The 26,262-nt window shown below is 43.4% G+C and overlaps 1 protein-coding gene across 5 annotated transcripts in view; it reads right to left on the bottom strand.

The window, feature by feature from the left end:
* RAD51C (RAD51 paralog C) overlaps positions 1-26,262 on the bottom strand; it is a 40,691-nt gene that overhangs the window by 11,251 nt on the left and 3,178 nt on the right. For 4 of the 5 annotated variants that reach the window (XM_057300283.2, XM_057300285.2, XM_057300280.2 and 1 more), the window contains exons 3-6: positions 25,203-25,369; positions 18,740-18,873; positions 12,085-12,216; positions 1,247-1,313 (exon numbers count right to left, since the gene is read on the bottom strand). In XM_057300283.2, coding sequence (XP_057156266.2) covers positions 1,247-1,313; positions 12,085-12,216; positions 18,740-18,873; positions 25,203-25,369 — 500 coding nt within the window. The other variant, XM_057300284.2, reaches the window with a different exon arrangement.

Here is a 26,262-nt window from a genome sequence, read left to right as displayed (position 1 = left end):
GCATGAGTTTGAGAAAGGCTGAGTTTGATTACCCCTGAGTGGATCCAAACATTAGGAAGCTCTTGCTTAAGTGGGTGATAGAAAATGACAAAAACAGCTGGAAGAAACATGACAGACTATTACACTCCCTTCCCTAACCTTCCTCCTTTTCATCCTGCTCACCTGGGCCAGGTTAGAATCCGTCCTTTGTACAGTACCCTGTACTTTCTATTGTAACCTTTACTACATTATCTGTTTATAGAATGATCTATGCCATTAGTTGAAAACTAGTCAAGGGCAGATACATTTTTTTTTTTTTTTGAGACAGAGTTTCACTCTTGTTGCCCAGGCTGGAGTGCAATGGCGCGACCGTGGCTTACTGAAACCTCTGCCCCCCAGGTTCAAGCGATTCTCCTGCCTCAGCCTCCCAAGTAGCTGGGATTACAGGAATGTGCCACCATGCCCATCTAATTTTGTATTTTTAGTAGAGATGGGGTTTCTCCATGTTGGTCAGGCTGCTCTCAAACTCCCGACCTCAGGTGATCCACCCGCCTCAGCCTCCCAAAGTGCTGAGGTTACAGGCATGAGCCACTGTACCTGGCCAAAACTCTGGTAGAATATTCTTTAAGATTTTAGTGGAAATAAATCTTGAAGCACTACATTCTAACAAAACCACGATATTCACTGTAGTGTGATTTGTATTTAAGTGGATTCACCCTTCCTTCTCCCTAACACTGTGAACTCCCTGGGGGCAAGAATCTTTGACACAACAGTTGCCAGACAGTAGATACGCAATTTTTTGAGAGAGTCTTACTCTGTCCCCCAGGCTGGAGTGCAGATGCACGATCCCAGCTCACTGCAGCCTGCGCCTCCCAAGTTCAAGCAATTCTCACTCCTCAGCCTCCCAAGTAGGTGGGATTACAAGTGTGTGCCACCATGCCTGGCTAATTTTTTGTATTTTTAGTAGAGATGGGGTTTCACCGTATTGGCCATGCTGGTCTTGAACTCCTGGCCTCAAGTGATCCGCCTCGGCCTCCCAAGGTGTTGGGATTACAGGTGTGGGACACTGTGTCTGGCCACTCAATAAATGTTAAATAACTAAAAGGAACAATCAGTATCTAACGGTACTGTGCTTAGTGCTAAGATTAACAGTGAACAAGACAAATACAGTCTGCTTTCATGAAGCGTATAGTACTCAATGAGAATCAAATGAAAGAGATAAGAAAAACTGTGATAAACTAAAATGTTTATCTGATTAATTACCCACCTAATGCAGGAACAAGCAAGGCCTGATTTCTATCAATCTTTGTTGTCATCTGATTGGTTAAAATTACCTACAAAAACAAAATGTAAGAAAATTAGGTGAGTCTCTTTAAAAATTATCAAGTAGACCAGTCTGGCCAAGATTGTGAAACCCCATCTCTACTAAAAATACAAAAATTAACCGGACATGGTGGCATGCACCTGTAATCCCAGCTACTCCAGAGGCTGAGGCAGGAGAATCATTTGAACCTGGGGCAGGCAGAGGTTGCAGTGAGCCAAGAGCGTAGCACTTCACTCCAGCCTGGACAAAAGAGCAAAACTCTCACTAAATAAATAAATAAATAATCAAGTAAACAGTCTTGTGATTTTATTTTTTATTTTATTTTTATTTTTTGAGACAGAGTCTCGCTCAGTCACCCAGGCTGGAGTGCAGTGGCACAATCTCTGCCCACCGCAAGCTCTGCCTCCTGGGTTCACACCATTCTCCTGCCTCAGCCTCCCAAGTAGCTGGGACTACAGGCGCCCACCACCACACCCAGCTAATTTTTTTGTATTTTTTCAGTAGAGACGGGGTTTCACCGTGTTAGTCAGGATGGTCGCGATCTCCTGACCTCGTGATCTGCCTGCCTCGGCCTCCCAAAGTGCTGGTATTACAGGTGTGAGCCACCGCGCCCAGCCTGTGATTTTAGTAATATGAAATTAATCTACCTATTACAGCCAGCCATTTAAGTAATACAAATTTTTCTGATAAAAAAATTTAAATCCCAGCACTTTGGGAGGCCAAGACGGGCGAATCACAAGGTCAGGAGATCGAGACCATCCTGGCTAACAGGGTGAGCGGATCATGAGGTCAGGAGATCGAGACCATCCTGGCTAACACGGTGAAACCCTGTCTCTACTAAAAATATAAAAAATCAGCTGGGCGTGGTGGTGGGCGCCTGTAGTCCCAGTTGCTCAGGAGGCTGAGACAGGAGAATGGCGTGAACCCGGGGAGCAGAGCCTGCAGTGAGCTGAGATAGCGCTACTGCACTCCAGCCTGGGCAACAGAGTGAGACTCCATCTCAAAAAAAAAAAAAAAAATTTAAAAATCCACCCATAAAAAGATGTAGTTATCTGAAAATATGATTCTACTGATCATAAAGTATTTTATTTTCATACTTTAGAGATGGGGTCTTGCTATGTTGCCCAGGTGGTCCTTGAAGTCCTAGACTCACATGATCCTCCCACCTCAGCCTCTTGAACAGCTGGGACTAGAGGTGTTTGCCACATCTAGCTCATAAAACTTTTTTTTTTAAGAGACAGGGTCTTGCTATGTTGCCCAGGCTGATCTTGAACTCCTGGGCTCACACAATCCTCCTGCCTCAGCCTCCCAAAATGCTGGGATTACAGGCATAAGCCACTGTACCTGACCTACAAAAAACTTTTTAAAAAATTAGCTGGGCATGGTGGTGCACAACTGTAGTCCCAGCTACTCAGGAGGCTGAGGTAGGAGAATTGGTTGAGCCCAGGAGGTTGAGGCAGCAGTGAGCCATGATTCTGTCACCGTACTCCAGCCTGATGACCAAGCAAGACCTTGTCTCAAAAAAGAAAGACTGAGTCTCGCTCTGTTGCCCAGGCTGGAGTGCAATGGCGCGATCTCGGCTCACTGCAATCTCCGCCTCCTGGGTTCAAGCTATTCTCCTGCCTCAGCCTCCCAAGTAGCTAGGATTACAGGTGCCTGCCACCATGCCTGGCTAATTTTTTGCATTTTTAGTAAAGACGGGGTTTTACCATGTTGGCCAGCCTGGTCTCGAACTCCTGACCTCAAGTGATCCACCCACCTCGGCCTCCCAAAGGGCCGGGATTATAAGCATGTGTCACTGTGCCTGGCCTGAGTCCATGTTCTTTATCACTATCGCCTCCCTAGAATATTTTTATTGAAAGGAATATGAAATCCTTAACAAATACCTCAATGTTTATACTTTTAGGAAGGAAGCAAATATAGTATTACTGTTTATAATTTTATAGGAAAAAAAGAAACTGAGGCAACAAATTATGAGAAGAGACTTAAAACTCATAAAGAAGGTACAATATAAGTAGATGAACTAGGAAAAAAAAAATCCTAGTAGTCAGGTCAAATGACTCCAAATTATGATTATGCTACTCAGCTAGTAACAGCCACAGGTGTTGCTTTGCAACTCACAGATGGCCCTCAAGGTTTCATATTGCTAATTCTCTTTGTATAAATACTGACCTACAAAAAAGGTTCCAGGTTTTGAAAGACAGTAATTTTAAATAAAGCAGGGAAAACAAAAGTGTTTAAGGCTGACTTAACACAGAAGTCAGATCTGTTATCTTTCCATCCCCAAATCTCCAGAAATGGTTACTTTATATACTCTTCTAATACATATCTTCCCTCCAGAAAAAAAGAGTTAATATTGCAAACTAAAACTGATAATGAAATTCCATGAAAAGCAGTAAGAAAAAGGTGTCTACTCTGAAAATGAGTTTTTTATGTAAGAAAACCGAGAAACAGCCCAGGCGCGGTGGCTCATGCCTATAATCCCAGCACTTTGGGAGGCCGAGGCAGGTAGATCACCTGAGGTCAGGAGTTCGAGACCAGCCAGGCCAACATGGCGATACCCCATCTCTACCAAAATTACAAAAAATTAGCCGAACGTTGGGGCAGGCACCTGTAACCCCAGCTACTCGGGAGGCTGAGACAGGAGAATCACTGAAATCCAGAAGGCAGAGGTTGCAGTGAGCCAATATTGCACCATTGTGCTCCAGCCTGGGCAACAGGAGCAAGACTCCAACTCAAAAAAAAAGAAAAAGAAAACTGCAAAAGAAAAAAGGTTGTTTGGCTGTTCCCACTGCAGTGGTAACACCCTAAAATTTCTGTTTCACCGCAAAGGAGAAATCTGTGATCCATCTAGATCTCAATTAGATACCAAGTGGATGACATGATTTTCTTCTAGCTCCCCTCCCCTTACATGCCACAGGGCATTCTCCATTTGTTACCTCTCATCGGGCACCTTAGAAAAAGCTAAGCAGGAATTTAAATTGGCAGCTTTTCTTTCTTTTTCTTTTTTTCTTTGAGACAAGGTCTCACTCTGTTGCTCAGGCTGGAGTGCAATGGCATGATCTTGGCTCACTGCAACCTCCGCCTCCTGGGTTCAAGCAATTCCCCTGCCTCAGCCTCATGAGTAGCTGGGATTACAGGTGTGAGCCACCATGCCTGGTTAAGCTTGTATTTTTAGTAAAGACGGGGTTTCTCCATGTTGGTCAGGCTGGTCTCGAACTCCTGACCTCAGGTGATCTCCACCTCGGCCTCCCAAAGTGCTAGGATTACAGGCATGAGCCACCACACCCGGCCGGCAGCTTTTCTTAAGAATAGTTTTTAGAAATGGGGTCTCACTCTGTCACCCAGGCTGGGGGGCAATGACACAATCATAGCTTACTGCAGCCTTGAAGTTGTGGACTCAAACAATCTTCCTGCCTTAGCTTCCCCAGTAGCTAGAACTATAGTTCAAGCACAAGTTCTACTAGCTAGAACTATAGGCATGCCTAACTAATTTTTAAATTATTTGTAGAAACAGGGTTTTGCTATGTTGCCCAGACTAACTTCGAACTCCTGGCCTCAAGTGATCCTCCCACCTTGGCCTCCCAAAGTGCTGGGATTATAGGCATGAGCCACTGTGCCTGGCCCAGGTGTAGCTTTTAAAAGTTAAATTAGCCAGGTGCGGTGGCTCACGACTGTAATCCCAGCACTTTGGGAGGCCAAGGCGGGCGGATCATGAGGTCAGAGCGAGACCATCCTGGGTAACACGGTGAAACCTCGTCTCTACTAAAAATACACAAAAAATTAGCCGGGTGTGGTGGTGTGTGCCTGTAGTCCCAGCTACTCAGGAGGCTGAGGCAGGAGAATGGTGTGAACCCAGGAGGCAGAGGCAGGAGAATGGTGTGAACCCGGGAGGCAGAGCTTGCAGTGAGCCAAGATTGCGCCACTGCACTCCAGCCTGGGTGACAGAGCGAGACTCCGTCTTAAAAAAAAAAAAAAAAAAAAAAGTTACATTAGAAGCCAGGCGTGGTGGCTTGTGCCGGTAATCCCAGTACTTTGGGAGGCAGAGGTGGGAGGATCACAAGGTCAGGATATCAAAGCCATCCTGCCTAACATTGTGAAACCCTGTCTCGACTAAAAATACAAAAAAATAGCTGGGCATGGTGGCATGCGCCTGTAGTCCCAGCTACTAGGGAGGCTGAGGGAGGAGAATGGCATGAACCCGGGAGGAGGAGGTTGCAGTGAGCCAAGATCGCGCCACTGCACTCCAGCCTGGGCGACAGAGTGAGACTCCATCTCAAAAAAAATAAATAAAAAAGTTAAATTAAAATCATAAATTCAGTAGCTCAGTAGTATTAGCTATATTTCAAGTGCTGAACAGTCATGCAGCTACTGTACTAGACTGTACATTTTCATCTTTCCATCAGATCTACTGGACAGTGCTGGTTTAGAGAGAGTACTTAGTTTACGCACTACGTATCTTTAGGAAAATATAAATCAAACTACTGATTTACCAGGTATTCAACATGCCAAAATTAGAATTTCCATTATTAGCAAATATTTATATAGCAATTATATTACTTTTGCAAAACGATTGGCCTCCATGATACAACTGAAAATTAGTATGTGATTATGCCAAGCTTCTAAAGAATAAGTGCTTTTTTTTTTTTTTTTTTCGAGACAGAGTCTTGCTCTGTTGCTCAGGCTGGAGGGCAGTGGCATGACCTCGGCTCACTGCAACCTCCGCCTCCTGGGTTCAAGAGAGTTTCCTGCCTCAGCCTCCCAAGTAGCTAGGATTACAGGTGTCACCCACCACGCTTGGCTAAATTTTGTATTTTTAGTAAAGACAGAGTTTCACCATGTTGGCCAGGCTGGTCTCGAACTCCTGACCTCAGGTGATCCACCCAGCTTGGCCTCCCAAAGTGCTGGGATTACAGGCGTGAGCCACCATGCCAGGTCAAAAGTTTAAAACAGTAAAGTAACAATCACTTGAAATTATGAACTTCAGAGCTTTAAAAATATTTCTGCCATGCAATGTCCTTCAACCAATGAACAGATAAACAAAATGTGGTATATCCATAAAATGCAAAATTAGTCATTAAAAAGATACTGATGGGTGCTAAAATACAGATAAACCTTGAAAACATCATGCTAAGTGAAAGAAGTCAGACATAAAAGGCCACATACTGTATGATCTGCTTATATAAAATGTCCAGAAAAGACAAATTAACAGAAACAGAAAGCACACTAGTGGTTGTGAGGGACTGGGGGAGGGTAGAATAGAGAATGACAGCTAATGAAAAGGGTTTTTTTTTTTTTTTTTTTTTTTTTCGAGACAGAGTTTCGCTCTTGTTGCCCAGGCTGGAGTGCAATGGCGCGGTCCTGGCTTGCTGCAACCTCCGCCTCCTTGGTTCAAGCAATTCTCCTGCCTCAGCCTCCTGAGTAGCTGGGATTACAGGCACCTGCCACCACAACTGGCTAATTTTTTTGTATTTTTAGTAGAGATGGGGTTTCACCATGTTGGTCAGGCTGGTTGTGAACTCCTGACCTCAGGTGATCCACCCACCTCGGCCTCCCAAAGTGTTGGAATTACAGGGGTGAGCTATTGCACCCAGCTGAAAAGAGGTTTTTTGGTTTTTTTTGTTTTTTTTTTTTTAATAATCTGGAACTGTGTGTTTCCCAGAACCAGAATTACTTTCTCCATAAGGTACAAAGTTATAGTTGACCGCAAGAAAAATTTGCATGAGATTTGAAACGTGACACTGAAGGAGCAGACATTTTAAATATTCTGAAATTCACTGTGAGGTTGGGGTTTCTTTTTTGGGATGACGGAAATATTCTAAAATTATACAGTGGTGATGTTTACAAAACTCTGTGGATACACTGAAAATCACTGAATTGTGCACACTGCAAGGATGAATGATATATGTCATTAAGGCTGTTTAAAAAATTATGCCAATAATCCAAAAAACATATTTTTAAAGGACTTTCTCCATATCAATTTGGCAAAGATTTAAAAGACTGGTACCTAGCTGGGCGTGGTGGCTCACGCCTATAATCCCAGCACTTTGGGAGGCTGAGGCGGGTGGATCACGAGGTCAGGAGATCGAGACCATCCTGGCTAACACAGTGAAAACCATCTCTACTAAAAATATAAAAAATTAGCCGGGCATGGTGGCACGCGCCTGTAGTTCCAGCTACTCGGGAGGCTGAGGCAGGAGAATCTCTTGAACCCAGGAGGCACAGGTTGCAGTGAGCCAAGATCGCGCCACGGCACTCCAACCTGGGTGACAGAGCGAGACTCCGTCTCAAAGATATAAATAAATAAATAAAAGACTGGTACCCAAAGTTGGTAAAGATATGGGAAAACAAGAGTTCCCATTCATTGCTGTAGAGACATACTTTGGAGCATAGTTTCTGAGGGTAATTTTATAACATAAAACAAAATGTTCAAAAATCGATTCCTTTGGCTTAATATTTTCACTTTAAGAAATTTATTCTAGACTAGCTGTGGTGGCTCACACCTGTAATCCCAGCACTTTGGGAGGCCGAGGAGGGTGGATCACTTGAGGCCAGGAGTTTGAGACCAGCCTGGCCAACATGGTGAAACCCCATCTCTACTAAAAATACAAAAATTAGCCAGGTGTGGTGGTGCACGCCTGTAATCCCAGCTATTCGGGAGACTGTGGAATGAGAAGCTCTGGAACCTGGGAGGTGGAGGCTGCAGTGAGCCAAGAGTGTGACACTGTACTCCAACCTGGGTGAGAGAGGAAGATTCTATCTAAAACAGAAAAAAAAAAAAAAAAGAGAGAGACCATCAATAAGGAGGTGGTTAAAAAAACTACGCTACAGGCTGGGCACAGTGGCTCATGCCTATGGAAGGCTGAAGCAGATGGATCCCTTAAGCCCAGGAGTTCAAGAACAGCCTAGGCAACATAGTGAGACCTCAGCTCTACAAAAAACTTATTTATTTATTTATTTTGGAGCTAGAGTCTCACTGTGTCTCCCAGGCTGGAGTGCAATAGTGTGATCTTGGCTTACTGCAACCTCCACCTCCCGAGTTCAAGTGATTCTCCTGCCTCAGCCTCCCAAGTAGCTAGGACTACAGGTGAGCACCAACACACCTGACTAATTTTTGTATTATTAGTAGAGACAAGGTTTCACCATGTTGGCAAGGCTGGTCTTGAACTCCTGACCTCAAGTGATCTGCTTGCCCTGGCCTCCCATAGTGGTGGGTTATAGGTGTGAGCCACCGTGGCCAGCCTCTACAAAAAATTTAAAAATTGGCTGGGTGTGGTGGTGTGTGCCTGTGGTCTCAGTTACTCAAGAGGCTGAGGTGAAAGGATTGCTTAAGCCCAGGAGATTGAGGCTACAGTGAACCAAGATCATGCCACTGCACTCTAGCCTGGATGACAGAGCGAGACCCTGTCTCATAAAAAAGAAAACCCAAAAACAAATACAAATACAAAAAAACCTATGCTACAGTCATACAGCAAAATACTATGCAGCTGTTAGTGTAAAGCAGACTTATAAGTAGTGTACATGGAAAAAAAAAAGTAGTGTACATGGAAAGATGTTCACAATATATTAAGTGAAAAACAGAAAACTGCTTTGCATAATAGCATGTATAATATGACCTCATTTTCATTTCTTTTTGTGTTTTTGAAGACAGGGTCTTGCTCTGCTGCCTAGGCTGGAGTGCAGTGGTGCGATCTCAGCTCACTGCAACCTTTGCCTCCCAGCCTCAAGCAATCCTCCCACCTCAGCTGCTTAAGTAGCTAGAACTATAGGTGCGTGCCACTATGCTTGGCTAAGATTTTTTAAAAAATTTGTAGCGATGAAGTCTCACTATATTTCCCAGGCTGGTCTCAAACTCAGGGGCTCAAGTGATCCTCCCACCTTGGCCTCCCAAAGTGCTGGGATTACAGGCGTGAGCCACTGTGGTAGCATGACCTCATTTTCTTTTTTTTTTGAGACGGAGTCTTGCTCTGTCGCCCAGGCTGGAGTGCAGTGGCGTATCTCAGCTCACTGCAAGCTCCGCCTCCCGGGTTCATGCCATTCTCCTGCCTCAGCCTCCCGAGTAGCTGAAATTACAGGCGCCCGCCATCAAGCCTAGCTACTTTTTTCTATTTTTAGTAGAGATGGGATTTCACCGTGTTAGCCAGGATGGTCTCGATCTCCTGACCTCGTGATCTGCCTGCCTTGGCCTCCCAAAGTGCTGGGATTACAGGCGTGAGCCACCACACCTGGCCTATGACCTCATTTTCTAAAACGTAAGTTTGTATATGCATGAAGTCTGCAAAAATATTTACACCAGACAACAATATTTACACAATCTCTGAGTAATGAATAATCGCTTCCTACATTTTTTATTGTTTAGAACTTTTTTTTTTTTTTTTTTACAAAAAGCATACATAACTTAAAATTTCTTTTTTTTTTTTTTTGAGATGGAGTGTTGCTCTCTCGCCCAGGATGGAGTGCAGTGGCGCGATCTTGGCTCACTGCAACCTCCGCCTTCTGGGTTCAAATGATTCCCCTGCCTCAGCCTCCTGAGTAGCTGGGATTACAGGCATGCCACCACGCCTGACTACTTTTTGTATTTTTAGTAGAGATGGGGTTTCACCATGTTGGTCAGGCTGGTCTCGAACTCCTGACCTCATGATCCGCCCACCTCAGTCTCCCAAAGTGCTGGCATTACAGATGTGAGCCGCCGTGCCCGGCCAATTATTCTTATTTTATGTATTTTTTTTTTAGAGATGGGGTCAAGCTTTGTTGTTCAGGCTGGTCTCAAACTCCTGGCTTCAGGCGGTCCTCCCACTTTGGCCTTCCAGAAGTGCTGGGATTACAGGTGTGAGTTACCACATCTGGCCTTAAAATTATAAAATACATTATCAAAAGCCACACGTTATATATATGTTAATTGGGAAAAAAAACCTTCAAGCAAAGAAATTATAAAGTAAGAGAGGGAAAGTGTGTCCCTAACCCTACAAAATCCCATCCTTTGAAGAAGCCAAGTCCGGGCACAGTGGCTTATGCATGTAATCCTAGTACTTTAGGAGGCTGAGGCCGGCAGATGATCGCTTGAGCCCAGCCTCCGCCTTCTGACCAGCTGGGCAACATGGTGAAACCCCATCTCTACAAAAAAAAAGAACAAAAATTAGCCGGGCATGGTGGCATGTGCCTGTAGTCTCAGCTACTAGGGAGGCTGAGGTGGCAGGATCACTTGAGCCCGAGATGTCGAGGCTGCGGCGAGCCCTGATTGTACCACTGCACTTCAGTAAGATTCTGTCTCCAAAAAAATAAAAAAGAAGTAGCCACTGTTAATGTTTTGGTCCTTTCACATCTTTCTCTTCTTATATACAAATATAAATGCATACATATAATTGTAAGTTTTCTCTAAACTGAGTTAACATTAAATATATTTTATATACAACTTAAATTTCTTCACTCAATAACATATATGTATATATCTTCTTCCATGTTAGGACGTTTATATTTACATCACTCTTCTTAAACACTACCTACTATTTGATGTTATTGTTTGGATTGCTTTTTTAGTCGGAAAAGGTGAAGCTATTTCTGTTAAAAACATAAGGAACTATGCAACCTATTAGTCTTGAGTGCCCCCTACTGGAGGCTCTTCACTGATATTAACAAAAGGCTAAATTACAATTAATTTAAGCAAAAAGTAATTCAAACACAGGGCACTATGCTTTTCAGCATATGGCAAAAAAAATTGGAAATTCAAAGAAAAAAGTATGCTTTAAAATGACTTTACTGAGGAAGTTCTTTATTTACTTATGATGTATTACAGGTATGTGCTAAGGTCTCTCTAATTAAGGTAAAGACAAAGAAATCAAGTTAAGCAGTTTGACCTTACATCTTACTCCCAGACAAATGTGTGTATTTGTGTCAGTGGTGGGATGTGGATTCAGGGTGGGAAGTAATGGCAAACAAGCAGTTAAAGAGGAGTGAGGTAAAACTTTAAAAAAAAAAAATCTCTTCCCTTCTGAGCCGATATTTACTTCTCTCCTCACATTTCAAATCTTCAAGAGTTATTTAGCTCTACCTCAAAGCATCTAGGTTGTTTACACCGGTTATGTTTCAATCCATCTGAATCTGTGATTACATACCACATAATAATCAAAGACTCAAAGGAGAAGAAAACCAGGGATGTTGGAAGAGTTAACCTGAAAAACATCCAAAGTATATTTAAACAAAGAAGACACTGCAATTAACAAAGGTGGCATTTCTTTATCAAACAAAGTCCTTTTTTTTTTTTTTTTCCTTGAGACGGAGTCTTGCTGCTGCCCAGGCTGGAGTGTGATGGCGCGTTCTCCACCCACTGTAACCTCCGCCTCCTGGGTTCAAGTGATTCTCCTACCTCAGCCTCCCGAGTAGGTGGGATTACAGGGGCATGCCACCACACCGGGCTAATTTTTGGCTTTTTTTTTTTTTTTTTTTTTTTTTTTTTTAGGAGAGACAGGGTTTCACCATGTTGGCGAGGGTGGTCTCAAACTCCTGACCTCATGATCCACCTGCCTCGGCCTCCCAAAGTGCTGGGATTACAGGCATGAGCTACTGCGCTCAACCACAAAGTCCATTAATTATGCTTGTTATTTTCCAGGAAAACTGACACTTATGACCAGAATTTTTTAATGGAAACCAACCAAACGTAACTTTACTCAAAACTGCATGTCTATATTATTTGTCAGGCAAACGCTATTTTGACATTTCTAGACATTAACATTTTATACAGTCTTGACATTGTTATAAAACTCTCTTCACTAGTTAATACTTACAGCTAATCTGTGATTATTTGCAAGGCTGATCATTTGCTGGGCTAGGCCATTTAATAACCGAGTACGAAGAGACAGGTCATCTAGGTCATGACGAAATGGAAAAGCAATACCATCCACTATCACTAGTCGAACCTAAATACAGAAAAGATAATGATATTAGATTTGTTACGAAAAATAAAATAATAATAATAAAAATGCTCTCTCTCTCCAAGAGAGCAGGGACCTTCTCTCTTATTTACTATATTCTTCTGTCTTATTTACTATATCATCCTCAATGCCTGGAACAGTAACTAACATATAGGAAAGGAGGTGTCAATTAATACTTGCTAAACGAAGAAACAAATACTCTAAATAAAACAACTTACTTAGACATTGCTTCATAAAAGCCTCTTCTTTAATCCAACCCTTACTAGATAGAAAAAAACACAGCATTGGAAAAACCATAGTCCATTACAGGAAAAAACCTTAAAATCCAGGGCTTTATTTCCAACTGTCTAAAGAATGGCTTTCTTTTGGAAAGTTACAAAGCTGTTCAGCCAGTGCTCTCTGCAATAATCACTAAAAGTTAAAACGGACTCTGCTTTGATAATTTCTCAACTTTAAAAAAGTAATTCAAAGGCTGGGCGCGGTGGCTCACACCTGTAATCCCAGCACTTTGGGAGGCTGAGGCAGGTGGATCACGAGGTCAGCAGTTCAAGACCAGCCTGGCCAAGATGGTGAAACCCCGTCTCTGCTAAAACTACAAAAATTAGCCAGGCACAGTGGCAGGCACCTGTAATCCCAGGTACGCAGGAGGCTGAGGCAGGAGAATCTCTTGAACCCTGGTGGCAGAGGTTGCGCCACTGTACTCCAGCCTGGGCAACAGAGTGAGACTTTGTCTCAAAAAAAAAAAAAAAGTAATTCAAAAAGAAAAAGGAATAATTATAATTTTCTTATAACTTGCCACTGTACACAGTCTTTACTGATAAAAAGCACATTTAAAGTCTTTGTAAAACATTCTGAAAAGGCTTAAAGAAAAAGTCTTGGTAAAACAACACATTTGTCAATTAAATATACCAATTTTACCTTCCGGGTTCCTTTTATGTTTCCTAAAAAAAAAAAAAAAAAACAAAAAACAAAAAAACCTTCAGGCTGGGCACAGTGGCTCACATCTGTAATCCCAGCACTTTGGGAGGCCGAAGCAGGTGGATCACGAGGTCAGGAGTTTGAGACCAGCCTGGCCAACGTGGTGAAACCCTGCCATGCACTCCAGCCTGGGGGACAGAGCAAAACCCTTTCAAAAGAAAGCCCCCCCCAAAGCAAAAAATAAACAGTGAGGTTAAAAGAATAAACCAATATATAAACCTTAAGATCCCCAAATCAAAAAGAATCTGGAAACTAACCCAAATGTAAACAAACAAAAGACTCCAATGCTATGTTTTTTTCTATCTAGTAAGGGTTGGATTAAACAAGAGGCTTTTATGAAGCAATGCCTAAGTAAGTTGTTTTATTTAGAGTATTTGTTTCTTCATTTAGCAAGTATTAATTGACACCTCCTTTCCTATATGCTATTTACTGTTCCAGGCATTGGGGATGATATAGCAAATAAGAGAGAATAATATAGTAAATAAGAGAGAAGGGCCCTGCTCTCTTGGAGGTTATGTTTTAGTGGAGTAAGGGACCATTAATATGCAAACAAACACACAAATAAGGTAATTTCCGATAATTATAAGAAAACTGGTTGAAGTGATGAAGAACAGTTGAACACTAATAAAAAGCACAAAAATGCAAAAAAAAAGTGGCATTATAAACACTGTGAAAAGGACACTTGTTTACAGTAGAGAGCTGAAATAAAAAGGCAGAACATGACCCTGTTCAACGTCAGCTGGGAATATGTGCACAGGTTGATTCGATTTTTCATGACTCCACACATGACCACTGCTGTGTCCCCCCAATATTCGTAAATTGAAGCCCTATCTCCCAGAGTGACTGTATTTGGAGAGAGGGCCTCTAAGGTAGTAATTAACGTAAAATTAGGTCATGAGAATGACATCCTGATTTGAGAGGATTAGTGTCCTTGAAGAAAAGACACCAAAGAGCTCACTCTTCCTCCTTCCTCCCCATGAGGACACAGCAAGAAGGTGGCCATCTACATGCCAGGGAGAGAGCTCTCACCAGAGACCAATCAGCCAGAACCTTATCTTGAGCTTCTAGTCTCCAGAACTGTAAGAAAATAAAATTTCTGTTGTTCAAGCCACTCAGACTATAGTATTTTTGTTATGGCAGCCTGAGGTGACCACAACAAATTTTAGTATCAAGAAATGAGGTATGGTGGGTTAGGTAGTGAGAGAAGCAAGGTACTACTATAACAAATACCTAAAATGTGGAAGTGATTTTGAAATTGGGTAATAAGCAAAGGCTGGAACAGTTTTGAGGCACATACTGAAAATATGGACATTAAGGGCAATTCTGGTGAGGCTTTTTTTTTTTTTTCAGATGGAGTCTCGCTCTGTTGCCCAGGCTGGAGTGCAGTGGTGCGTTCTTGGCTCACTGCAACCTCCACCTCCCTGGTTCAAGCAATTCTCCCGCCTCAGCCTCCCTAGTAGCTGGGATTAACAGGCACACACCACCACACCCAGCTAATTTTTTTGTATTTTTAGTAGAGACGGGGTTTCACCATGTTGGCCAGACTGGTCTTGAACTCCTGACCTCAGGCAATCTGCCCACCTCAGCCTCCCAAAGTGCTGGGATTACAGGTGTGAGCCACCATGCCCGGCTATTCTGGTGAGGATTTATACAGAAATGAGGAACAAGTTACTGGAAACTGAAGGAAAGCTGGTGCTTAGTATAAAGTGGCAAAGAACTTGGCTGTGTTCTAGTATTTTATGGAAGGTAAAACTTGTGAGAAATGAAATTGGCTATTTATCTCAGGAGATTTCTAAGCAAAGTGTAGAGGAAGTGGCTTGGTTTCTCCTAGACCACTTATAGTAAAAATGAAAGAGGAGACAGATGAATTGAAGAAGGAATTGTTCAGGAAGAAGGAACCGGAACTTAGAGATGTAGAAAATTCTCAGCCTATCCATATTGCTAAAAATAAGAAAGCTTGCTCTAGAGAGACCAAAGGTACGGTTGAACAATGACTCTATAAATAGATTATCCATGATGTTAATCAGCCATCTCAGCAGAAGCCAGTGATAGATAAGGGATTATAACAGCAGAAACACTGCTAGTTTGAAGTAAAGAGGACAGAGTAAGTGGGAAAGAATGAAGGAAGGCTGTTGGACTTCCTTGATTCCACAAGAGAAAACCATGAGCTACTTGACTGTGAATGTGCCCTATTCCTCAAGAAAAGGAAAGAATGATGCCAAAGGGGATCACAGATCCTCAGAGCTGTCACTCTTACCATAAGCCCAGGGGGCAATGCTACGTTGTCCTTGGTTTCAGAGGGTGGGGCCCTTGCAGAGAGAGGAAGGGGCAGGGCCACCCCACAGAGCAGTAGGGTGATTCTGCTACTGCAGTGGGCCTGGAAGGCAGAGCATCAAAGCAAAGGATCATTCTTTTTTTAATTATTATTATTTTTTTGAGATGGAGTCTCACTCTGTCACTCAGGCTGGAGTGCAGTGGCATGATCTCATGTCACTGCAACCTCTTCTGCCTCAGCCTCCCTAGTAGCTGGGACTACAGGCACGCACCACCATGCCCGGCTAATTTTTGTATTTTTAGCAGAGACAGGGTTTCACCATATTGGCCAGGGTGGTCTCAAACTCCTGACTTCGTGATCCGCCTGCCTCAGCCTCCCAAAGTGCTGGGATTACAGGCATGAGCCACCGTGCCTGGCCAGCAAAGGATTATTCTTGAGCCTTATGGTCCAATGAAATTTGCCTTGCTAGGCACCCATAATCCTTTTGGGAATGTTCATCCTATGCATTTCCTACTATTGTATTTTGAAAGCATATAACTTGCCTGATTTCAAACGTTCACAGCTGGAAGGGAATTTCACTTCAGGATGAATTATAACTTGAGTCTCACCAATCTCTGATTTAGATAATATTTAGATGAGGCCTGGGACTTTTAGAGTTGATGATGGAACCAGTTAAGACCTTTGGGGCTGTGTGGATGGAATGGATACAAGAAAAACATGAATTTGGCGGGCAGGTAGGGGGTAGGGGGGCAAGGGGCCAGGGGCAAACTTCTGGGAACTCAATTGTGTCCCCTTAAAATTCGTATGTTGAATCCCTAAACCCCAATGTGAATGTATGTGGAGAAAGGACTTCTAAGGAAGTAATCAAATAAGTTCATAAAGATGGGACCCTAATCTAAGATGATTAGCGTCCTTGTAAGAAGAAATATTAGGGGTCAGGCACGGTGGCTCACGCCTGTAATCCCAGCACTTTGGGAGGCCGAGGTGGGCGGATCACAAGATCAGGAGATCGAGAACATCTTGGCCAACAGGGGGAAACCCTGTCTCTACTAAAAATACAAAAATTAGCCAGGCGTGGTGGCATGTGCCTGTAGTCCCAGCTACTCTGGAGGCTGAGGCAGGAGAATCGCTTGAATCCGGGAGGTGGAGGTTGTAGTGAGCTGAGATCACGCCATTGCACTCCAGCCTGGGTGACAAAAGCGAAACTCCACCCCCCCAAAAAAAAAAGAAAAAAAAAAGAAGAAACACCAGGGAATTCACTCTCTCCTTCTTTTCCTCCCTATCATATGAGGACACAGAGAAAAGATGGCTGTCTGCAAGCCAGGAAGAAAGCCCTCGCCAGAAACTGAATCAGCTAGAACTTTGATCTTGAACTTTTAGGCTCCAGAACTCTAAGAAAATTAATTTCTATTGTATTTATTTATTTAATTTTTATTTATGAATTTTGAGACAGAGTCTCTCTCTGTCACCCAGGCTGGAGTGCAGTGGCACGATCTCAGCACACTGCAACCTCTGCTTCGCAGGTTCAAGCGATTCTCCTGTCTCAGCCTCCCAAGTAGCTGGGATCACAGGTGCATGCCAACACACCAGGCTAATTTTTGTATTTTTAGGTAGAGACGGGGTTTTGCCACGTTAGTCAGGCTGGGCAACAGAGCAAGATTCTGTCTCAAAAAAATAATTAATTAATTAATTAAAATAAATAAATAAAATAACAAAGAGATGGCATTTTCCATGCAGAATCTTGGCAAAAATATTCAAAAGGTCAGGATCATGGGTAATAGGCATTCTCATATATTGTCAGTAAGAGTAGAAATTGGTGCAGTCTTTCTGAAGGACGATTTGTGTTCAAGAAAAAATTATTCTAACACTTCTTAAAACAGTAAGGAGACTGTATTCAAGACTATTCTAATAGGGGTATCACAATAGGGGAGAGAGACTGGGTTCAAATCAGAATACAAGGACAACTGGGGATTCACAACCAAGAGCAAGGTGAAGGGGTCAGTGGATGAACAATTACTAACAGTGAGACATCAAGGGTAGGGAAATTCTTGCTAAACTGACCGAACAGGATTCTTACTAATGGCAGGCCAGCCAGGTGAGCAGCCTGGCCAACATGCAAAACCCTGTTTCTACCAAAAATACAAAAAAAAAAAAAAATTAGCCAGGCGTTGTGGCGCATGCCTGTAGTCCCAGCTACTTGGGAGGCTGAGGCAGGAGAATTGCCTTAACCCAGGAAGCAGAGGTTGCAGTGAACCAAGATCACGCCAATGCACTCCAGCCTGGGCGACAGAGCCAGACTCCATCAAATTAAAAAATAAAAAATAAATAAATAAAGGCAAGCCAAGGATTTAAATATCAAAGGTGGGGAATGAGGAACGTGATCAGGTATCAAAGGTGCTCAGACTATCAAATGTGAGAGAATCTCTCTGAACTGACAGCAGGATTCTTTGCTAAGACTGGACTGGGAAGGCCAAAGACAGGATGGGGCCAAGTTCAGTCAAGGAGAATCTTTGTCACTGATAATGTTTACCAAAATTAAAGGGCCAGGCACAGTGGCTCATGCCTATAATCCCAGCACTCTGGGAGGCTGAGGTGGGAGAATCGCTTAACCCCAGGAGTTGACTCCATTTCTACCAAAAAAAAAAAAAAAAAGGTGATACATGATGGCAGGGTAGCTCAATGTAGCCTTGAACTGCTGGGCTCAAGCAATCCTTCCACCTCAGGCCTGCTCCACCCAGCCCTTGGTAGCTGAGACTACAGCTACACCACACATGGCTAATTTTTTTTTGGTGGGGACAATGTCTTACTATGTTGCCCAGGCTGGTTTTGAACTACTGGGCTCAAATGATCCTCCCACCATGGCCTCCCCAAGTGCTGGGATTACAAGTATGAGCCACTGCACCTGGCCAATAGTGATCACCTTTGGGGAGAGGCACTAGAAAACAGTAGCACAAGGAAGTTTTTATTTTTCATTTCATACCTTTCTATACAATGTGGTTTGATAGGAGCTATTCCACTATTACTGGAAATGAAACTTCTATATTATTTCAATTTCTTACTCTGAGCATAAACTATATATACATATACATACACAAAACAAATATAAATATAAATTAATTGTAGGTCAAGGAAGGAAGAGATTTTCTCAATGGGCTTTGACTTTGATTTTATGCTACTGTACTGGTTATTTTTTCATGCTTATCAAACACCTCAAAAAATACTTGGTTAGTTACATTTCAGTAGTCTGACTCATACCTTTGAGTGTTCTGAAAGGAAATCTGGAAGAAGATAAACCTGTGCCAGTAACTCTGTGTAGTCACGACAGCGAAAATAATAAATATGAGAAAGAATATTATCAAGAGTGAAATCCTCCAAAGCTTTTTGGTGTTCTGAAACAACAAAACAATCTTAATTAGTTTTACCTGTTTGGATGTACTGGCAATTGTACAAAAACAATGCTTTTTAATAACAAAATGTTCTCCTTTGGATAACAAAATTCTTTAACTGAAAGATGACAAATTATAGCAAAATTACTATAAACAGTTCATAATTCCTGATCTTTTAATTAAAGTTCTAGGGTACATGTGCACAACGTGGTTACATATGTATACATGTGCCATTTTGGTGTGCTGCACCCATTAACTCGTCATTTATATTAGGTATATCTCCTAATGCTATCCGTCGCCGCCCCCCACCTGATGTCTCTCTTAATCTGTTCAGAGATAAGGTCTCACTCTGATGCCCAGGCTGGAGCACAGTGGCACAATCATAGCTCGCTGCAACCTCGAATTCCTAGGATCAAGGGATCCTCCCGCCCCAGCCTCCCAAAGCACTGGGATTACAGGCATAAACCACTGTGCCCAGCCACTTGATTTTTTTTTTTTTTTAGATAAAGTCTCACTCTGTCACCCAGGCTGGAGTGCAATGATGCGATCTCGGCACACTGCAATCTCTGCCTCCTGGGCTCAAGCGATTGTCCTGCCTCAGCCTCTTGAGTAGCTGGGATTACAGTCACTCGCCACCATGCCCAGCTAATTTTTGTATTTTTAGTAGAGACGGGGTTTCACCTTGTTGGCCAGGCTGGTCTTGAACTCCTGACCTCAAGTGATCTGCTCGCCTCAGCTTCCCAAATTCACGCCTGGGATTACAGGCATGAACCACCACACCCGACCTGATCTATTATTTTCACATTTTTCCACTGTTTCCTTACATATTAGGCTATGTAAAATTATTTATAAACATATACAACTAGTGTTTTAATGCCTGCCTTTTCATATTTCTAGTCACTGGCTTCATTGAACAGAAGTAACATAATGGAAGTTTCTCTTTCTTGCTTTTTTCTATAGGACTACAAATTAAGAGTTAACGGCAGCCTGGGAAACATGGAAAACCCCATCTCTGCAAAAAATACAGAAATTAGTCAGGTGTGGTGGTGTGCAACTCTGGTCGTAGCTACTCAGGAGGTTAAGGTGAGAGGATTGCTTGAGCCTGGGAGGTCAAGGCTGCAGTAAGCTATGATAGCGGCACTGTACTCCAACCTGGGTGACAGAATGAAAACTCTGTCTCAGGAAAAAAAACAAAAAAAAAAAAACACAGTTAGAAAAAATGTTCAAATGAAGCATTTTTTCTCTTGAATGCTATAGTATAATTTGATATTTAACTGGCAACAATTATATAAAATCTTTCTTAGATTGGATGTTTAAAACAAACAGTTTGAGGCTGGGCGTGGTGGCTCACACTTGTAATCACAGCACTTTGGGAAGCTGGGTGGATCACTAGGTCAGGAGTTCAAGACCAGCCTGGCCAACATGGTGAAACACATCTCTACTAAAAATATAAAGATTAGCTTGGTGTGGTGGTGCATGCCTGTAATCCCAGGTACTCGGGAGGCTGAGGCAGGAGACTGGCTTGAACCCGGGAGACGGAGGTTGTAGTGAGCTGAGATCCCGCCACTGCACTCCAGCCTGGGCGACAGAGCAAGACTCTGTCTCAGAAAAAAAAAAAAAAGTTTGATTTTGCACATATTTCAGAGAGAAACCAATCAGTTACTGCATTTTTTCTTTTTCATTTTTTTGAGACGGAGTCTTGCTCTGTCCCCCAGGCTGGAGTGCAGTGCCGTGATCTCAGCTCACTGCAAGCTCTGCCTCCTGGGTTCATGCCATTCTCCTGCCTCAGCCTCCCCAGCAGCCAGGACTACAGGTGCCCGCCACCACGCCAGGCTAATTTTTTGTATTTTTAGTAGAGACGGGGTTTCACCATGTTAGCAAGGATGGTCTCGATCTCCTGACCTCGTGATCTGCCTGCCTCGGCCTCCTGAAGTGCTGGGATTACACGCGTGAGCCACCACACCCGGCCAGTTACTGCATTTTAAAATGTACTTAGCCAGGCGTGGTGGCTCACGCCTGTAATTCTAACACTTTAGGAGGCCAAGGCACGCAGATCTCTTGAGCCCATAAGTTCAAGACCAGCCTGGGCAACATGGTGAAACTCCGTCTCTACAAAAAATGCAAAAAAAATTAGCTGGGCATGGTAGTGCCCACCTGTAGCCCCAGCTACTTGGGGGGCTGAAGTGAGAGGATCACCTGAGCCCAGGGAGGTCAAGATTGCAGTGAATTGTGATCATGCCACTGCAATCCGGCCTGGATGACAAAGTGAGACCCTGTTTCACAAAAAGTAAAATATTAAAAATAAATAAAATGTACTTAAATATTAACACTGAAAAAACAAGAAGCTATATTTTAAAATAGAAAACATTTCCTATTGCAAATAGACACTTAGCAGAGTCAAATTTTCACCAAAACAATGACAATTTAATCTCATATCAATCATTTAAAAACTTTAGGCCAGGTGTGGTGGCTCACGCCTGTAATCCCAGCACTTTGGGAGGCTGAGGTGGGCAGATCATGAGGTCAGGAGATCGAGACCATCCTGGCTAACACGGTGAAACCCCATCTCTACTAAAAATACAAAGTCAGCCAGGCGTGGTGGCGGGCGCCTGTAGTCCCAGCTACTCGGGAGGCTGAGGCAGGAGAATGGCGTGAACCCAGGAGGCAGAGCTTGCAGTGAGCCCAGATCGCACCACTGCACTCCAGCCTGGATGACGGACTGAGACCCCATCTTAAAAAATAAATTAATTAAAATAAAAATAAAAACTTTATATCCTAGTGCTACACCTACTCTAGTTACAGTAAGGTTTTAAGACACTATTACAAACACACATTGTGAAATAGGTAGCTTTAAGGTATAAGGGAAGAAAAACTCCTTTTCCTGCCACCCTCTTAGGTTTCTTGGCTGGAGCCCTGTAAATCGGACTGACAAAAGATGGATTAACAAGAGAAAAAGTTTATTAATTGTGCATAGTGCATGTAACAACACAGGGGAGTCCAGAGATTAGTAACTCAAAAGTTTGGTTAGATTTGGAGCTGGGCACAGGTGTTCACACTCATAATCCCAGCACTTAGGGAAGCCGATGTAGGAGGATCACTTGAGGTCAGAAGTTTGAGACCAGTCTGGCCAACATGATGAAACTCTGTCTCTACTAAAAATACAAAAATTAGCCAGGTATGGTGGCACGTGCCTGTATTCGCAGCTCCCAGCTACTCAGGAGGCTGAGTCAGGAGAATCGCTTGAACCTGGGAGGTGAAGGTTGCAGTAAGCCAAGATTGCGCCACTGCACTCCAGCCCAGGCGGTAGAGCCAGATTCTGTCTCAAAAAAAAAAAGATTTGAGCTTATCGTCCCGAAGGTACAATAAATTTTTAGAGAAGTAACAAGACAAAGGAAAAGGACCCTGAGTCTCTAAAGGCAGCAAATATTGAAACTAACTGGAGATAAAAGATAGCTAGTAAAATTTGTTATGTACGCTGATAACGGTCTAAAGTTGTCTGTGGTGATTAACTTTTGTCTTCCTGTAAGAGAGGGAAGATGGAACTCTTCTGTGCATTTATGTCCTGTTTTTAGGAAGGGCAGACAGATTTATCTGTTTCTTTTCAATTGCCTTCAGCTCAAAATAATCTTTATGCCAAAGTGGCATATTTCAGGGTGGCATATTCTGCTAGGGTCCAAAGGGCTTTCAGTAAGCATGCTGGTCATCAGCAAAATGGGACACTTAGTACCTCCATGAAAAAAAAAATCCAGCTGACTACACTCATTTAAAGGAAATATACTCATTTAAAGGAAATCTTATGAAAAGCATTTTTTTTAAAACTTCTATTGGAAAGAATAAAGACCGCACATCCAAAAAATAAATAAAACAAAGAAAAAGAAAACAATAGGCCGGGCGCTGTAGCTCACGCCTGTAATCCCAGCACTTTGGGGGCCGAGGCGGGCAGATCACAAGGTCAGGAGTTCGAGACCAGCCTGGCCAGCATGGTGAAACTCCATCTCTGCTAAAAAAACAAAAAATTAGCCGGGCATTGTGGCACATGCCCGTAGTCCCAGCTACTCAGGAGGCTGAGGCAGGAGAATTGCTTGAACCCAGCAGGCAGAGGTTGCAGTGAGCTGAGATCGTGCCACTGCACTCCAGCCTGGGTGACAGAGTGCAACTCCATCTTAAAATAAATAAATAAATAAGAAAACAGTCAATCCATAAGCCATTTAATTTATAAGTAATTTAAAGGATAAGAACTTGAATATAAATTTCCTTTTTTTTTTTGAGAAGGAGTTTCACTTTTGTCGCCCAGAATGGAGTGCAGTGGCACGATCTCGGCTCACTGCAACCTCCGCCTCCTGGGTTCAAGCGATTCTCCTGCCTCATCCTCCTGAGTAGCTGGGATTACAGGTACCTGCCACCATGCTCGGCTAATTTTTTGTATTTTTAGTACAGATGGGGTTTCGCCATGGCTCCTGACTTCAGATGATCCGCCCGCCTCGGCCTCCCAAAGTGCTGGGTTTACAGGAATGAGACACTGCACCTGGCCTATAAATTATCTTTCAAAAAACTGTTTAAGGCTGGGCGTGGTGGCTCACGCCTATAATCCCAGCACTTTGGGAGGCCGAGGTGGGCGGATCCCTGAGGTCAGGAGTTCAAGACCTGACTTGCCTATATGGTGAAACCCCCTCTCTACAAAAAATACAAAAATTAGCTGGGTGTGGCCGGGTGCGGTGGCTCATGCCTGTAATCCCACCACTTTGGGAGGCCAAGGCAGGCAGATCATGAGGTCAGGAGATCGAGACCATCCTGGCTAACATAGTGAAACCCTGTCTCTACTAAAAATACAAAAAAAATTAGCTGGGTATGGTGGTGGGCGCCTGTAGTCCCAGCTACTTGGGAGGCTAAGGCAGGAGAATGGCGTGAACCCAGGAGGCAGAGCTTGCAGTGAGCTGAGATTGTGCCATTACACTCTAGCCTGGGCGACAGTGAGACCCTGTCTCAAAAAAAAAAAAAAAAAAAAAAAAAATTAGCTGGGCATGGTGACACATGCCTATAATTCCAGCTACTCAGGAGGCTAAGGCAGGAGAATTGCTTGAACCTGGGAGGCAGAGGCTGCAGTGAGCCGAGATCGCGCCACTGTACTCTAGCCTGGGCCACAGAGCAAGACTCTCTCAAAAAAGAAAAAAAAAATTGGCCGGGCGCGGTGGCTCACGCCCGTAATCCCAGCACTTTGGGAGGCTGAGGCGGGAGGATCACCTGAGGTCAGCAGTTTGAGACCAGCCTGATCAACATAGAGAAACCCTGTCTGTACTAAAAATACAAAATTAGCTGGGCGTGGTGGCACATGCCTGTAATTCCAGCTACTCGGGAGGCTGAGGCAGGAGAATCCCTTGAACCCAGGAGGTGGAAGGTGCAGTGAGCCAAGATTGTGCCACTGCACTCCAGCCTGGGCAGCAAAAGCGAAACTTTGTCTCAAAAAAAAAAAAAAAAAAAAAATCGTTTTACAGTCACTTTATTTTCACATAACAAGCACCAAAACAACACCTCCCAAACACTTTAACAATTAGTGCAGTTATGAAATCAGCTATATAATCAAAGCCCCCAAGTCAATCTGCTTAACAATCCAAAGATTTCAGACGTGGTTTTTTTTTTTTTTTTTTTTTTTTAAGAGACAGAGTAGTCTCACTCTGTTGCCTAGGCTGGAGTGCAGTGGCGTAATCTGGGCTCACTGCAATCTCCAACTCCTGAGTTCAAGTGATTCTCCTGCCTCAGCCTCCTTAGTAGCTGAGATTACAGGCATGTGCCATCACACCTGGCTAATTTTGGTATTTTCAGTACAGATAGGGTTTCATCATGTTGGCCAGGCTGGTCTTGAACTCCTGACCTCGTGATCCACCCGCCTTGGCCTCCCAAAGGGCTGGGATTACAGGCATGAGCACTGCATCCGGCCTCAGACGTGGTTTTCAAAGCTACCTTTGGTTTTTGGAAAACCAATATGGAAGTCCTTATACATTGGAAAGCATTTAACAACAGTTGCTTATATTAAGGTGTCCGGCACCGTTAACTTACACCTGATAAGATGGAGTATGATGACTGAAATACATACATAGGTTTTGTCCCAAAGCTCCTACAGGAAGAAGTGAGGGCCATAAAAGGGGAAGAAAAAAAAGCCAGTCCAGGCTGTGGCATTTCTCATTTTGTAACAGTAGTAAAAGAGTTTAACACTAGTTAACTGTCCAGTAATTAGGCTTCACATTCCAAATGGAGTGTTGCTGAGGTCTCAGATGGGCACAAATGCAAATTACTTTTATTAATACAGAAAAAAAGAAGATCATTTACTAACTTACCCTCTCCCTTGTGTTTTTCTGCTATAAGCTGAAGGTGCTCAATGCAGGCAGTAGCAAGGTCTACCACTCTATCAACCATAAAACTTCCCTCTGTATCAATAAAAACTGCTTCACCTGCCACTCCTCCAAAACATTCCGGTATCTGCACATCTACTGCCAACTGCATACTGTCAACAGAAAGATGACAAACAACCAAATCATGATGATGATCTAAGGTAGTGTTTTTGAACTCCAGATAATGACAAGTTAGGTATCACTAAAGTTTTATAAATGTAAATATACTCCCCAAGGCAACAGAAATGTCTAACTCTTCATGACTCCAGATATAATGTGAACCAATCGACTGTATGTAAATCAACTGGATTCGGGGAGGGCATGCCTATAAAACCAAGATTAAGGATATTTTATTTTATTTTATTTATGTTTTGAGACGGAGTCTCGCTCTGTCGCCCAGGCTGGAGTGCAGTGACGTGATCCAAGCTCACTGCAAGCTCCGCCTCCCAGGTTTACGCCATTCTCCTGCCTCAGCTGCCCGAGTAGCTAGGACTACAAGCGCCCGCCACCACGCCCGGCTAATTCTTTGTATTTTTTAGTAGAAACGGGGTTTCACCGTGTTAGCCAGGATGGTCTCGATCTCCTGACCTCATGATCCGCCTGCCTTGGCCTCCCAAAGTGCTGGGATTACAAGCGTCAGCCACTGCGCCCAGCCAATTAAGAATATTTTAATCATTTCCAGGCCTCTCAAAATGGAGCCCCTTATTATACATAAATCTACCTTTTTTTTTTTTTCTTTTGAGACAGAGTCTTGCTCTGTCACCCAAGCTGGAGTGCAGTGGCATGATCTTGGCTCACTGCAACCTCCACCTCCCAAGTTCAAGCGATTCTCCTGCCTCAGCCTCCCGAGGAGCTGAGACTATAGGCGTGAACCACCATGCCTGGCTAATTTTTTTATTTTTAGTAGAGATGGGGTTTCGCCATGTTGACCAGGCTGGTCTTGAACTCCTGATCTCAGGTGATCCACCCGCCTCAGCCTCCCAAAGTGCTGGGATTACAGGCGTGA

This window comes from Pan paniscus, chromosome 19 (genome assembly GCF_029289425.2).
Source record: "Pan paniscus chromosome 19, NHGRI_mPanPan1-v2.0_pri, whole genome shotgun sequence".
In the NCBI taxonomy this organism is placed as follows: domain Eukaryota; kingdom Metazoa; phylum Chordata; class Mammalia; order Primates; family Hominidae; genus Pan; species Pan paniscus.
Note: the sequence above shows the minus strand (reverse complement) of the source record. Positions and strands in the feature narration are given on the sequence as shown.